Source organism: Vitis vinifera, chromosome 12, assembly GCF_030704535.1.
Source record: "Vitis vinifera cultivar Pinot Noir 40024 chromosome 12, ASM3070453v1".
Classification (NCBI taxonomy): Eukaryota; Viridiplantae; Streptophyta; class Magnoliopsida; order Vitales; family Vitaceae; genus Vitis; species Vitis vinifera.
Window position 1 is genome coordinate 14,284,512 of NC_081816.1, and position 12,183 is coordinate 14,296,694.

At 35.3% G+C, this 12,183-nt stretch overlaps 1 protein-coding gene across 1 annotated transcript; it reads right to left on the reverse strand.

The window, feature by feature from the left end:
- Window positions 1-177: 177 nt before the first annotated feature.
- LOC109123477 (uncharacterized) lies at window positions 178-5,947 on the reverse strand. The gene is made up of 2 exons (XM_019223389.2): window positions 4,666-5,947; window positions 178-198 (listed from the first exon to the last, which is right to left on the reverse strand). Exons 1-2 carry the CDS (start codon window positions 5,149-5,151, stop codon window positions 178-180), a joined length of 507 nt encoding a protein of 168 aa, XP_019078934.1. The 5' UTR covers window positions 5,152-5,947.
- Window positions 5,948-12,183: the final 6,236 nt, after the last annotated feature.

Below are 12,183 nucleotides of genomic sequence, written 5' to 3' on the forward strand. Positions count from 1 at the left end.
AATAGGATTACAAAAAGAAACTTCAAGGTTCTTTCTTTTCTCTTGGGTCACAATAGATGGATATAAAAAACTAAAATTTTTACAATAATAAAAATTCTTATGCTCCTTTAATGGAGCTTACAACTCATCTATTAGGAAAAAAAATACTCTTACAATCAAATAAAAATCCTTTACCCCTTATGGAGTGTACAACCCAATCTAGAGAAAACAAAGAATCCAATCATAATTATATCCATCATGTTATATTGAAAACCCACATACATTTGTCTTGAGGCCATGGAATAAACCAAAATACCTTATAAAACAGAGTTAGCATACCCTAGAGCTGATCTAACATACAAAAACCTACCTTAGGGCTCTAATGCCAGTTATTGGGAACCCCGAATTTCTCTATTCCCTATCTCTGAATCTGGTAGAGTAAATACATCTATCCCTAACAATCTTTAGATCTAACACATTGAAAAAAAAAAAAAAAGGCTTCAAAAACAATTTTATAATAAAGATCTAGAGATCGATTTGAAACTCATACCTGAATCTGGATGTTCTCATATCAATTCCTAGTTGTGAAGAACATGCTTGAAGGTCTCATACACCCAAGATATTCTAATCGATGACTTATACCACAATCTTGACACTCCAAATTCCCAAGCATCAAAACCATATGTGGCTTACCCTAAGAAACTCATGGGAGATAGTCTTAATTTTAAGTTAAAGTTGATGTCGTTGTGTTGCCATGGATCTCAAAAAAAGAACTTCCAAGAATATTTCTTTTTTCTTAAATCACCATAGGATTACAAAAAAGAAACTTCAAGATTCTTTCTTTTCTCTTGGGTCACCATAAATGGATATAAAAAGCTGAAATTTTTACTATAAAAAAATTCCTATGCTTCTATAATGGAGCTTCTAACTCATCTATTGAAAAAAAAATATTATTACAATCAAATAAAGATCTTTTACCCCTTATGGGGTGTACAACCTAATCTAGAGAAAACAAAGAATCTAATCATAATTATAACCATCATGTTATATTGAAAGCCCACAGACATTCATCCCTGAGGCTATGGGATAAATTATAATACCCTATAAAATAGAGTTAGAGCACCCTGAAATAGATCTAACATGCAAAAACCCATTTTAGGGCTCTAATTACCAATTGTTAGGAACCCTGAATTTCGTAGGGTGCATGCATCTATTCTTAACGATCTTTAGATCTAACATAATGAAAAAAAATGGCTTCAAAAGCCATTTCAGAATAAAGATCTAAAGATTTGAAACTCATACCTAGATTTGGATGTTCTCAAATCAATTCCTAGCGGTGAAGAACATACCTATAGGTCTCATACACCAAAATATTCAGGTCGATGACTTAAACCATGATCTTGACACTTCAAAGTGTGGGCTTTGGAAATGAGGAATCTTAGGCTCTTTTTCTCTTTCTCTCTGGAGGTGGAAGACAACTTTTACGCTAAAAAGTGATGGAAATCCTAATCCCTAAGAGGTATTTATAAGGTTTCCCTATTGGGCTTAAGTGACTTGAGCCACCAGGGCTTGGGTCACTTGATCTAGCTCAAAACAAGTCTTAATTGATTAATTAACCACACAAGTTCATCTAATTAACCGATTAGCCCAATTCAAAGAACTTGTTTATTATCCCTTGTAAAACCTTGCATAATTACCAAAATGCCCTTATGCATAAGAATGAACCTAGAACCAATCCAATCATCATAAACCATGTCATCATGGTATATAAGCTTAGAATGAGAACTATTGGGACCCGTAAGAGTATTAGCTCCCTCATAATCAAATTTTGAAGTTGATTCAACATTTTACTAAAGATAATCAATTGCACTCCAGTATTCTTGTGTAATTAATTAGATTGTCTTGTAAGGTTAATTAATCAATTCAGGCCTAATTTGGGTAAGATTAAGTGATTGATGCCCATATGGGCTCATGTACTTAAACTTAGTAGGAGAATCCTATAAATACCCCTTTAGGGGTTAGGGTTTCTTAATCACTTTTAACGTTGTATTTCATTTTTATAGAGAGAGAGTCAAACCTTCCTTTTTTCCATTGCCCACCTTTTGGAGTGTCAAGATCATGGCTAGAGTCATTGAGCGAAAGATCTTGGGCATACAAGACCTTTAGATTCTTCTTTTTCACCACATGGAAAGGATTTAGGAACGTCCAAATCGGAGGTAAAGTGTTTTGTAACCTTTAATTTAGATCCTTAAATGTTAAAAATGTTATGTTTGCTTTCATTGTATAGGATCTAGAGGCCTAGGGTAGATTGCATGTACCTATACGATCTAGGGCATGAAAACAGAGAAAACCAGGGTTCCCATCACTTCCATCATCCTAGCACATATAGCTTGCTTGCAAAATTCCTTAAAAAGCCTGTCATTTCGCTTTATTTTGTTGCATTTCTTCTCAAATACATGCACTAGCTCTCAAAAGGACTCAAGTTTGTATTCAAGGTAAAACACACTTTTGTTTGTTTTTTTAACTTATTGTTGAAAGTAACTTGCTTTCAAACTTCAATTAATATGTTTTTAACTTTTTATTTGACTTATTATTTATTCTTAAATATTTTTCACTGAATAGAAAAAAAAAAATCAAAATATGACTTTTTTAAAACAAGAAGTAATTTATTCATCTCTCATCCTCAACCTAGTAAAACACGATAGCAACACTCATCCCTTATCTCATCTCATCCTAGCTACTTAGTTTTATGCTTTGTCCCATTCATTACCTGCCCCTACTACCATTATCATCACAATTGCCTATCAGCATCCCACTTGCCACACCTCTCATTTAAGTCACACAACAATAGTTTAACCATATTTAATTTTAAAATATTTTATTTTGATTATATAAAATAAAAATAAAAATAAAAATTATTTTTTCAAGGATGATAATGATAAATTATTTATTATAATAATTGCTATTATTTTAAGATTTGTAAAAATATGTTGAACTTTTTGGTCAATAAGAATTAGTATAAAAAGTATTTTTCTTAATGCATTTAGATGTTGATTTTTAGCACATGAAAAGCAAACAACTTAATGTTTTGTGGACCCCGCATTTTGCACTATGCGTTCCTACTCAAAGGCGAAACTCATTTTTTTATTTTATTTGATGAAAAATTGATTTTTAAAAAAAGACTTGGAGTCGCCACTTATTTTTGTTTTATTTTTAAGGGAAAACCAAATAAGAAATAAAACCCTAAGTGTGACTCCTTATTTGGAAAAGATGGTCTGTGGAAAACTGAAGTCAGGTCCAAGGGTCAGATTACCTATTAGGAAGATACGGTGGTGAGTCATAACACCCCTCTAACCCTCTAAAAACTGGTTTCTACTAAATAAGGTGAGATGAGTATGGCAATTGATAAGGAAATCAATGGATACTAATGAAATGATCAAATACTAAAATGAAACATGCATAAGAATAAGCAAAGTGGGAGTGAGATCGTACCTTGGCAATAGACAATAAAGTGCTATCATGAAACAAGGTTAGTGCACAATGATAAGTGTAAAACATCTCACACAAAACCAATCGAGATCAAACAATATCAATCATGCAATTCACTTGAATTATTTTCGAAAGAAATGTTATGAATGTTGGACCCCCACCAAAGCCTAATTGATTTTGCATGAATTAATCCCACAAATTCCATTGTTTTTGGAGTTACGAAAATTCATTCATGCTTATTAAAAATCAAGGAAAACAAAAAATTATTTTAAAATCAAAGAAAATTTGAGAAAAGTGTTTACTTGAAAGGAAATGTAGCAAGTTTATTTAAAAATGAGATTTTTAGCAGCTTAAAACCTTAATTGATGATGAAAAGTGGTAGAATTAAAAAAATATTTGAAAATTAGAGTGAAATTAAAATTATTTAAAAGAAAACTAGAGTTTTGAAATTTATTTGAAAATTGAAGTCTCGAAAATTATTCAAAAATTGGAGTTTTGAAAATTAAATTCAAGAATTGGAATTTTGGAAATTAAATTTGAAAGAAATTGAAATTTTGAAGATTGTTTGAGAATTGGAGTTTTGAAAGTTAAATTTAAGAATTGGAAATTTGGGAATTAAATTTGAAAGAAATTGGAATTTTAAAAAATTATTTGAGAATTGGAGTTTTGAAAATTAAATTTGAAAATGGAATCTTTAAAAAATTAAATTTGCAAATTGGAACTTTGGAAAATTATTTGAAAATGGAAGTTTTGAAAATTAAATTTTTTTTAAAAAAATTGGAATTTTGAAGAATTATTCGAAAATGGAAGTTTTGAAAACTAAATTTGAAAATAATTGACGTTTGGAAAGTTAAAATTTTGATAATTAAACTTAAAAATTGGAGTTTTGAAAAATTAAATTAAAAATTGGAGTTTTGGAAATTATTTGAAAATGAAAGTTTGAAAAATTAAATTTAAAAAGATAATTAAAGTTTGGAAAGTTAAAGTTTTGAAAATTAAACTTAAAAAATGGAGTTTTGAAAAAATAAATTGAAAATTGGAATTTTGAAAATGAGAGTTTTGAAAATTAAATTTGAAAATGGGACTTTTGAAAAATTATCTTCAATTTAAAGTTTTGAAAATTAAATTTTTGGCATCAAAAGTTGAAGAAAAATAAGAAAAAAAAATGACATATGGCCTTAACATCATTGGCCAAACGTGTACAAACATAATATAAGGAATAACAAATAGAAAAGGCGGAGCACCAGCAGCACCACATTGATGCCAAGTTCCCAGCAAACCATTTCCAGTAGCCACCCATATTGCAATATAAACAGCTCTCCCAGCAAACCGGAAGCTCATAGTTTTAGCATCACTGGAGTTTGCAGCTCTCTCTTTCCTATTTTTATCTCTGTAATCCTCTCTAAGGATCTTGGACCAGTCTGGAATGTTTACCGGCAGCGAGCTGACCATCACGGTGCTACGATCGCCTGACTCTCCACGCTTCGACGGCTTTTTCGCGAGTCGTGAACTCGAAACAGGCTTGCGGAACTTGGGCAAGGCGGAGTGGGAGGAGCTCCAGATATCGAACTCGTCGACCTCTATGACGACCTCGGAAGCGATCACAGGAGCGTCACGATTAGCTAGTAAGAGTGGCAGGGGCGCCACGGAAGCCATCTGAGTGGTCAACTGGGGAGCCGACATCGACCGCGGCGCGGCGAATAGGGTTCGATGTCCAAAACCAGTGGAGCTAGGCTACTGAAACAATGGGGTTGTTGTTGTTGTTGTGGTTGTGGATGAGAGAATGGAGTGGAGAAGAAAGAAGTTGAGTGAGAAATGAATGGTGGAAGGCATGATGAGATGAAGGTGGCCATGCGCATAAGACTCCATGTACGTGAGAAGGGGAGGGAAGTGAACCAAGAGTGAGGGGGGTGGTGTGGTGAAGGAGGTGATGAGCTGAACGTAGGTTAGTGGGTATTAAAAAATGATGATGTGGGTATGGTGATGGGTATCGGCTGCTGGTAAATATTGTCCCATTTCTTTTGCAACTTTGTTGTAGACTCCAATCAGCATCTCTAAGCATTCCAATGTGGTCCACATGGCTCTCAAACATCCGGAAATTTCCAACAACATGAAAAATGGCTCTCATGGTGCTCTCCCAGAAACACCCCCAACCAAGATGGCCAACCCAGCGACTGGGATACTCTCAAACACAACAAAGACCAAAACAAAGCAAAGAAACAAAGCATGATTTCTGTTTCTATAAAAACCGAAAAAAACGAACAGAAAGTGTATGTAGACCGACTCCGATATGTATGATCTCTAATGCCCACTCTCAATCATCAAAACCAACTATCAGCGAAATAAAAGAGCAGAATGATGCAAAAATGGGAAAACAGAGCATACGATGGTTGTACCTGAATAGGAGGATTGCTCAACTCTAAGCACTTGAGTCTGTAGCTTTTCCCCACTCAGCAAAAGCCTTCCCCTGCTTCCTTGATCTTTCCCTAGCTCTCTCTTTTTTTCTCCGTGTCCTCCAACCTAATCCACTGCTCCTGCCATCCTCCTCTCAAGCTCACTATGCCAACCATCATCCTTTATTCAGAAACGTCCCTCTCCCAACCACCACCATGGCAAGATGGCAGTCCTTTGCCACACGTCCCAACATGCTTGGTTCCTCCAGAAACCGATCCCCACTCTAGAAACTAGTTGTCAGCTTTTCCTGAGGTGGTAAAAATATGCTCCAAAAACAACAAAAAAAAGACTTAGAACAAAATGAGGTCTACACACTTAACACTCTTAAGCACCATTTAATTTTAAGTTAAATTAAATTTTAAAATTAATTAAAAAAAACATTATAATAGACTAATACTTGAAAGTATAATTCAATTTTTGTTAAAAATCAGTTCTTATATATAAAAGATATGCCTTTTTTAGCGCTAACCAATAGTCTCATTGTCCCCATTTTCGAAATTAATAAAATTAAACTTTTACCAATAATTCTCTAGAGAACAAAATTTGTGTATATAACTTCACAAAATATTTCAAAATAACAAATACCCTGGATGAAGCTTTGAAATTATTATTATTATTATTATTATTATGAATAATACAATATACCGTGAGAACTTTCCCAAATGCTTCTCAAACATAATTATGGTATACTTATTTTTTTATCTTGTAAATATGTATATACTATTCCATTATATAGAATCACTTCTTAATCAAAAACATGTTTGATGTTTAATTGAATAATGAGAAATTATAAATTATTTTTTAAGCTCAATAAGAGCTTATATGTCTAGTTCACTAATTTTGTTGAAAGAGCTCATGACTTTAAAAATAATAATAATAAAAAAATAAAAAAATATTGATTTTTGTAAAAGTTCTATTTTACCTTATACAAAAACTTCTTTTATATTTAATATAACTTTAAAAATACTTTTATATTAATCACATGAATTTAATAGATTGTAGGAAAAAAAAAAAACATTTAAAAATATTATGACTAGTTTGATAATATTTTCGAAAATAGTTTTCAAAAAACAGTTTTTGAAAATAGTTTTTATAAATAGTTCTCTAATATTTTTTAGAACAAAAATTTGTTTTAGAAATTAGAATGATTTTAATATATTTTATGTATTTTTAAATATTTCTTAAAAATATATTTTCTTTGTATTTTATGTTTAATATTTTTTTATATTTATACAATTATTTTTAAAATAGATCTTAAAAAAATAAGGGAAAACATTTAAAAACAACTATAGAAAATAAACTCTGGTTGATAAAAAATTGAAGGATTGAGTTTCTATTGTATATCTGTTGTACGTATACAAGAACTTTAAATAGAAATTGAAAAGTTGTTAGCTATACTCCTAAACAAGTGGAGTTTGTTGAGGGACTTTGAACTCCTGAGATAAAGGAGTCTTTTGTGGATGAATTGGTCTCATTGACCTGTTCTTCTACACGCCCCCTCAATCGAAAGGGTAAGGAATGAACCCTGAGATTGTCACACAGAAGAAGAAATCTACTAGAGGTCAGCGGCTTCGTAAGTGCATTTGCATGCTGATCCTTGGTAGAAACAAATTGAACATGAAGTTGGCCACGAAGAACTTGATCACGAACATAGTGAAAGTCAATTTCAATATGTTTCGTGCGAGCATGAAATAGAGGATTACTGGTTAAATAAGTAGCTACTATGTTGTCACACCAGAGAATCGGAGAATGGGCAATTGGAACACGAAGATCAGTGAGCAAAGACTTTATCCACTGAATTTCTGCAACAACATTGGCAAGAGCTTTGTATTCGGCTTTTGTGCTACTACGAGCAACAATTTGCTATTGTTTGCAGCCCCATGAAATGAGATTGTTGCCCAAGTAAACACAATAAGCACCAATTGACCTTTTGTCATCACGATCGGATGCCCAATCTGCATCGCTGAATGTGTGAAGCTTAATATTAGTAGTTGGTTGGATCAGTAAAGCATGAGAAATGGTGTTCTTCAAATAATGCAATATGCGTTTGACAACTGCCCAATGTGGCTCCATTGGATTTTGCATATACTTGCTAACTTTATGGACTGCAAAAGTAAGGTCAGGTCGAGTAAAAGACAGATATTGCAGCCCGCCAACTACACTTCGATACAAATGAGGGTTGTGAAAAGGTATGCCAGCAGATTTTATTAAGGGCTATGAAGTCAACATTGGAGTAACACAGGGCTTTGCTTTGTCCATTTTACTACGTATAAGGAGATCAAGAATGTAGTGACGTTAAAATAAATACAAACCATGATCCCTTTAGATGGCCTCAATGCCTAGAAAGAAACTCAGTTCACCCATGTCTTTTACTGCAAAGTTGTCCTGCAACAAGCTTATCACTTTGTTAATGTCATGTATATCTGCACCAGTTATAATTATGTCATCGGCATAAATTAAAAAATAAATAAGAGTGGAGCTATGGTGATAAACATAAAGTGAATGATCCGCCTGACTTCCTATAAAACCAAGGGCTTGTAGCTAATCAATCAAGCGAGAAAACCATGCTCGTGGTGCTTGACGAAGACCGTAGAGCAATTTTTGCAACTTACAAACATGGTGTGACAATTAAGGATGAATGAACCCTGGAGGTTGAGTCATATAGACATCTTTTTGCAAGATGCCATGTAAGAAAGCATTCTGTATATCAATTTTTCGAAGATGCCAACCACGAGAGACTACTAATGATAGAACCATCCTTATAGTGGTAGGTTTCACCACTGGGCTGAATGTCTCTCCAAAATCAACACCCTCCTGTTGATGGAATCCTTTGGTGACTAGGCGTGCTTTAAATCGTTCAATACCACCATCAGCTTTTCTTTTAATTTTGTACACCCATTTGCAGCCAACAAGATTGGCATGAGGAGTTTTAGGAACCAAAGTCCAAGTTCCATTAGCTAACAAGGCATCGAACTCTTTATTCATAGCCTCCCGCCAATTGTGATGTTTAATTGCAGTTGAATAGCAAGTTGGTTCTTTTTCTGGTGGTTGGATGGTGGCCATAAGTGCTTTGGGAATGGGATATCGAATATGGGAGTCAGATGCTAATTTTGGCTTGTAGATGTTGTTTTTGCTTCTTGTAATCATGGAGTGTATATTCTGATGTTGCGGGAGAGGTGGAAAAGGTAAGAGAAGAGGTGCTGGATGGTCTTCATGCTGAGATAGAGTAACATCCCTAGTAGGAGAACCCGAAACAATATGAAGATTGGTGTGAGGACGAGATGGCGAGGCCATATGTAGAGGGCTTGGTGCAGCAAACTGAACATTTGTACCTGCAAAAACAGATGAGCTAGAGAGTGATAGATTGAGATTTGGTGGGAGAACAATAGGAGCAGGTTTTGGAGTAGGCTCGATAGACTCAGGACTTGTATATGGATAAAGAGATTTGTCAAAGACAACATGACGTGAGACAAAGATTTTTCTTGTGGACACATCTAAACACTTGTAACCTCGATGACCAACACTATACCCAATAAATATGCAGGTTTTGGATTGAAAGTCCATCTTATGTTGATTATATGGACGTAAATAGGGCCAGCAAGTGCAACCAAAGGCACGTAAAAAATTATAATCGGGTTTGTGATGATGGACCATTTCATATGGTGATCGATGCTGTAAAATTGGAGTTGGCAATCTATTGATCAGCGCCACTAAAAGACCGACGTCTACTCCCTTCTGATCCTCAATGGCCTCTTCATCCTCTGCAACCTCAAATCATTCTATTGATCCTACTACTACTGTCCCATCCCTCTCCAATCTTCCATTTACTATTAGCGTCAAACTCAACTCCTCCAACTATCCTATATGGAAAGCTCAAGCCCTGCCCTACTTTAGAGGTCAAGCTGTTTTTGGCTACCTTGATGGCACAATCCCAACCCCACCTTAAGAAATTGATGCTCCTCATCCCAACACAGGTGCTATTATTAAAATTCCCAATCCTTAAGATCTTCAATGGCTTCGTCAGGATTCTTTAATCCTCGCCACCCTTAATGCTTCGCTCACTGAAGATGTTCTCACTCAAGTCATGTCTTATACAACCTCTCGGCAGGTTTGGCTTGCACTAGAGCGAACCTTTTCTTCAATTTATCGTGCTAAAGCAATTCAGATTCGCACTCAGTTGGCAAATGCTAGAAAAGGCGCTCTATTCGCTAATGCATATTTTCTCTCTATCAAGCGAATGGCTGATGAACTTACTCTTGTTGGACAGCCACTTAAACCTAATGACATAATCACCTATGTGCTTGTAGGACTTGGCTAGGAATATGATTCCTTGGCTTCAACAATTACTTCTCGGTCTGACCTTATCACCTTGGAGGAATTTTACTCACTCCTTCTAATCTGTGAGTCATGAATCCATCACAATAATCAGTTCCTTCACGTTACTGCTTCCGTAAACATTGCCACCAAGCAACCTCAACAGCAAAACCAATCCATTTTTCGTACGGCTGCAAATTTTCAACAATCTCACTGTGGTCGCGGTGGCTACCATGGCAAAGGACGTGGTGGTCATTTCACTTCCCATGTTTAGGGTCCATCAAACTCCGTTATATGTCAGGTATGCTTCAAACTGGGACATACTGCCAAAAAATGCTATCACCGTTTTAATTTCTATTATCAGGACCAACAAACTCCCAAAAATCAGCCACAAGCCATGGTTACTGCGCACTATCAACATACTGATAATGAGTGGCATCCCAACACAGGAGCTACCCATCATCTCACCAATGATGTGGACAATATTCATCTTCAACATGGAGACTATGGCAGTCCAAATCATATCCAGGTGGCTAACGGTGCATGTCTGAAAATAGTCCAAAGTGGAACTTCCACTCTCTCATCTTCTTCCAACTCTTTTGTACTTAATCAAAATTTGCTTGTCCCAGATATTAAGAAAAACCTTCTCTCTGTTCAGCGTTTTTGTCTATACAATAATGTTTTCTTTGAATTTCATGCTTCTTTCTTCCTTGTGAAGGATTACTTGGGGAACATCCTATATCGAGGACCACTCAGTAATGGTCTTTACAACTTCTCAACTTCTCTTGCTCGTCTTCAGCCACAAGCTCTATCTAGTGTTCGTGTGTCTACCAATATCTGGCACCGTCATCTTGGTCATGCTTCCTTTCCCATTCTCAATAAGGCTATTTTATTACCTATCCCAAATAAAAATATTTCTATTTGTTTTGAATGTCAGCTGGCTAAGAGCCATGTTATGCCCTTTAAAAATGTGCATGTTTCTGCTTTGAAACCATTGGAGTTAATATATTCAGATATTTGGGGGCCAACTCCTGTTTTATCAACCTCTGGTGCACGTTATTACATCAGTTTTCTAGATGATGTTACTCTATCTCAGCATGAAGACCGTCCAACACCTCCTCTCTTACCTTCTCCACCTCGTTTGCAACATCAGAATATACACTCCATGATTACAAGAAGCAAAAACAACATCCACAAGCCAAAATTAGCATCTGACTTCCATATATTGATTTCCCATTCCCAAAGCACTTATGGCCACCATCCAACCGCCAGAAAAAGAACCAACCTGCTATTCAACTACAGTTAAACATCACAATTGGCGGGAGGCTATGAATAAAGAGTTCAATGCTTTGTTAGCTAATGGAACCTGGACTTTGGTTCCTAAACCTCTTCATGCCAATCTTGTTGGCTGCAAATGGGTGTACAAAATTAAAAGAAAAGTTGATAGTGGTATTGAACGATTTAAAGCATACCTAGTCACCAAAGGATTCCATCAACAAGAGGGTGTTGATTTTGGAGAGACATTTAGCCCAATGGTGAAACCTACCACTATAAGGATGGTTCTATCATTAGCAGTCTCTCGTGGTTGGCATCTTCGACAAATTGATATACAAAATGCTTTCTTACATGGTGTTTTGCAAGAAGATGTCTATATGACTCAACCTCCAGGGTTCATTCATCCTCAATTGTCGCACCATGTTTGTACGTTGCAAAAGTCGCTTTACGGTCTTCGTCAAGCACCATAAGCATGGTTTTCTTGCTTGACTGATCAGCTACAAGCCCTTGGTTTTATAGGAAGTCAGGCTGATCATTCACTTTATGTTTATCACCATGGCTCCATTCTTATTTATTTTTTAATTTCTGTCGATGACATAATTATAACTGGTGCAGATGTACATGCCATTAACAAAGTAATAAGCTTGTTACAGGACAACTTTGCAGTAAAAG

What these genes read in the sequence shown, in the direction of transcription:
- LOC109123477 (XM_019223389.2), bottom strand. Translation starts at nt 5,151, where the DNA reads ATGTCGGCTCCCCAGTTGACCACTCAGATGGCTTCCGTGGCGCCCCTG. An exon ending in CTTATATTATGTTTGTACAC is followed by an intron (nt 199 to 4,665) that starts GTTTGGCCAATG and finishes TGTTTTCTCTAG; the next exon opens with ATTGGGTTGTACACTCCATA.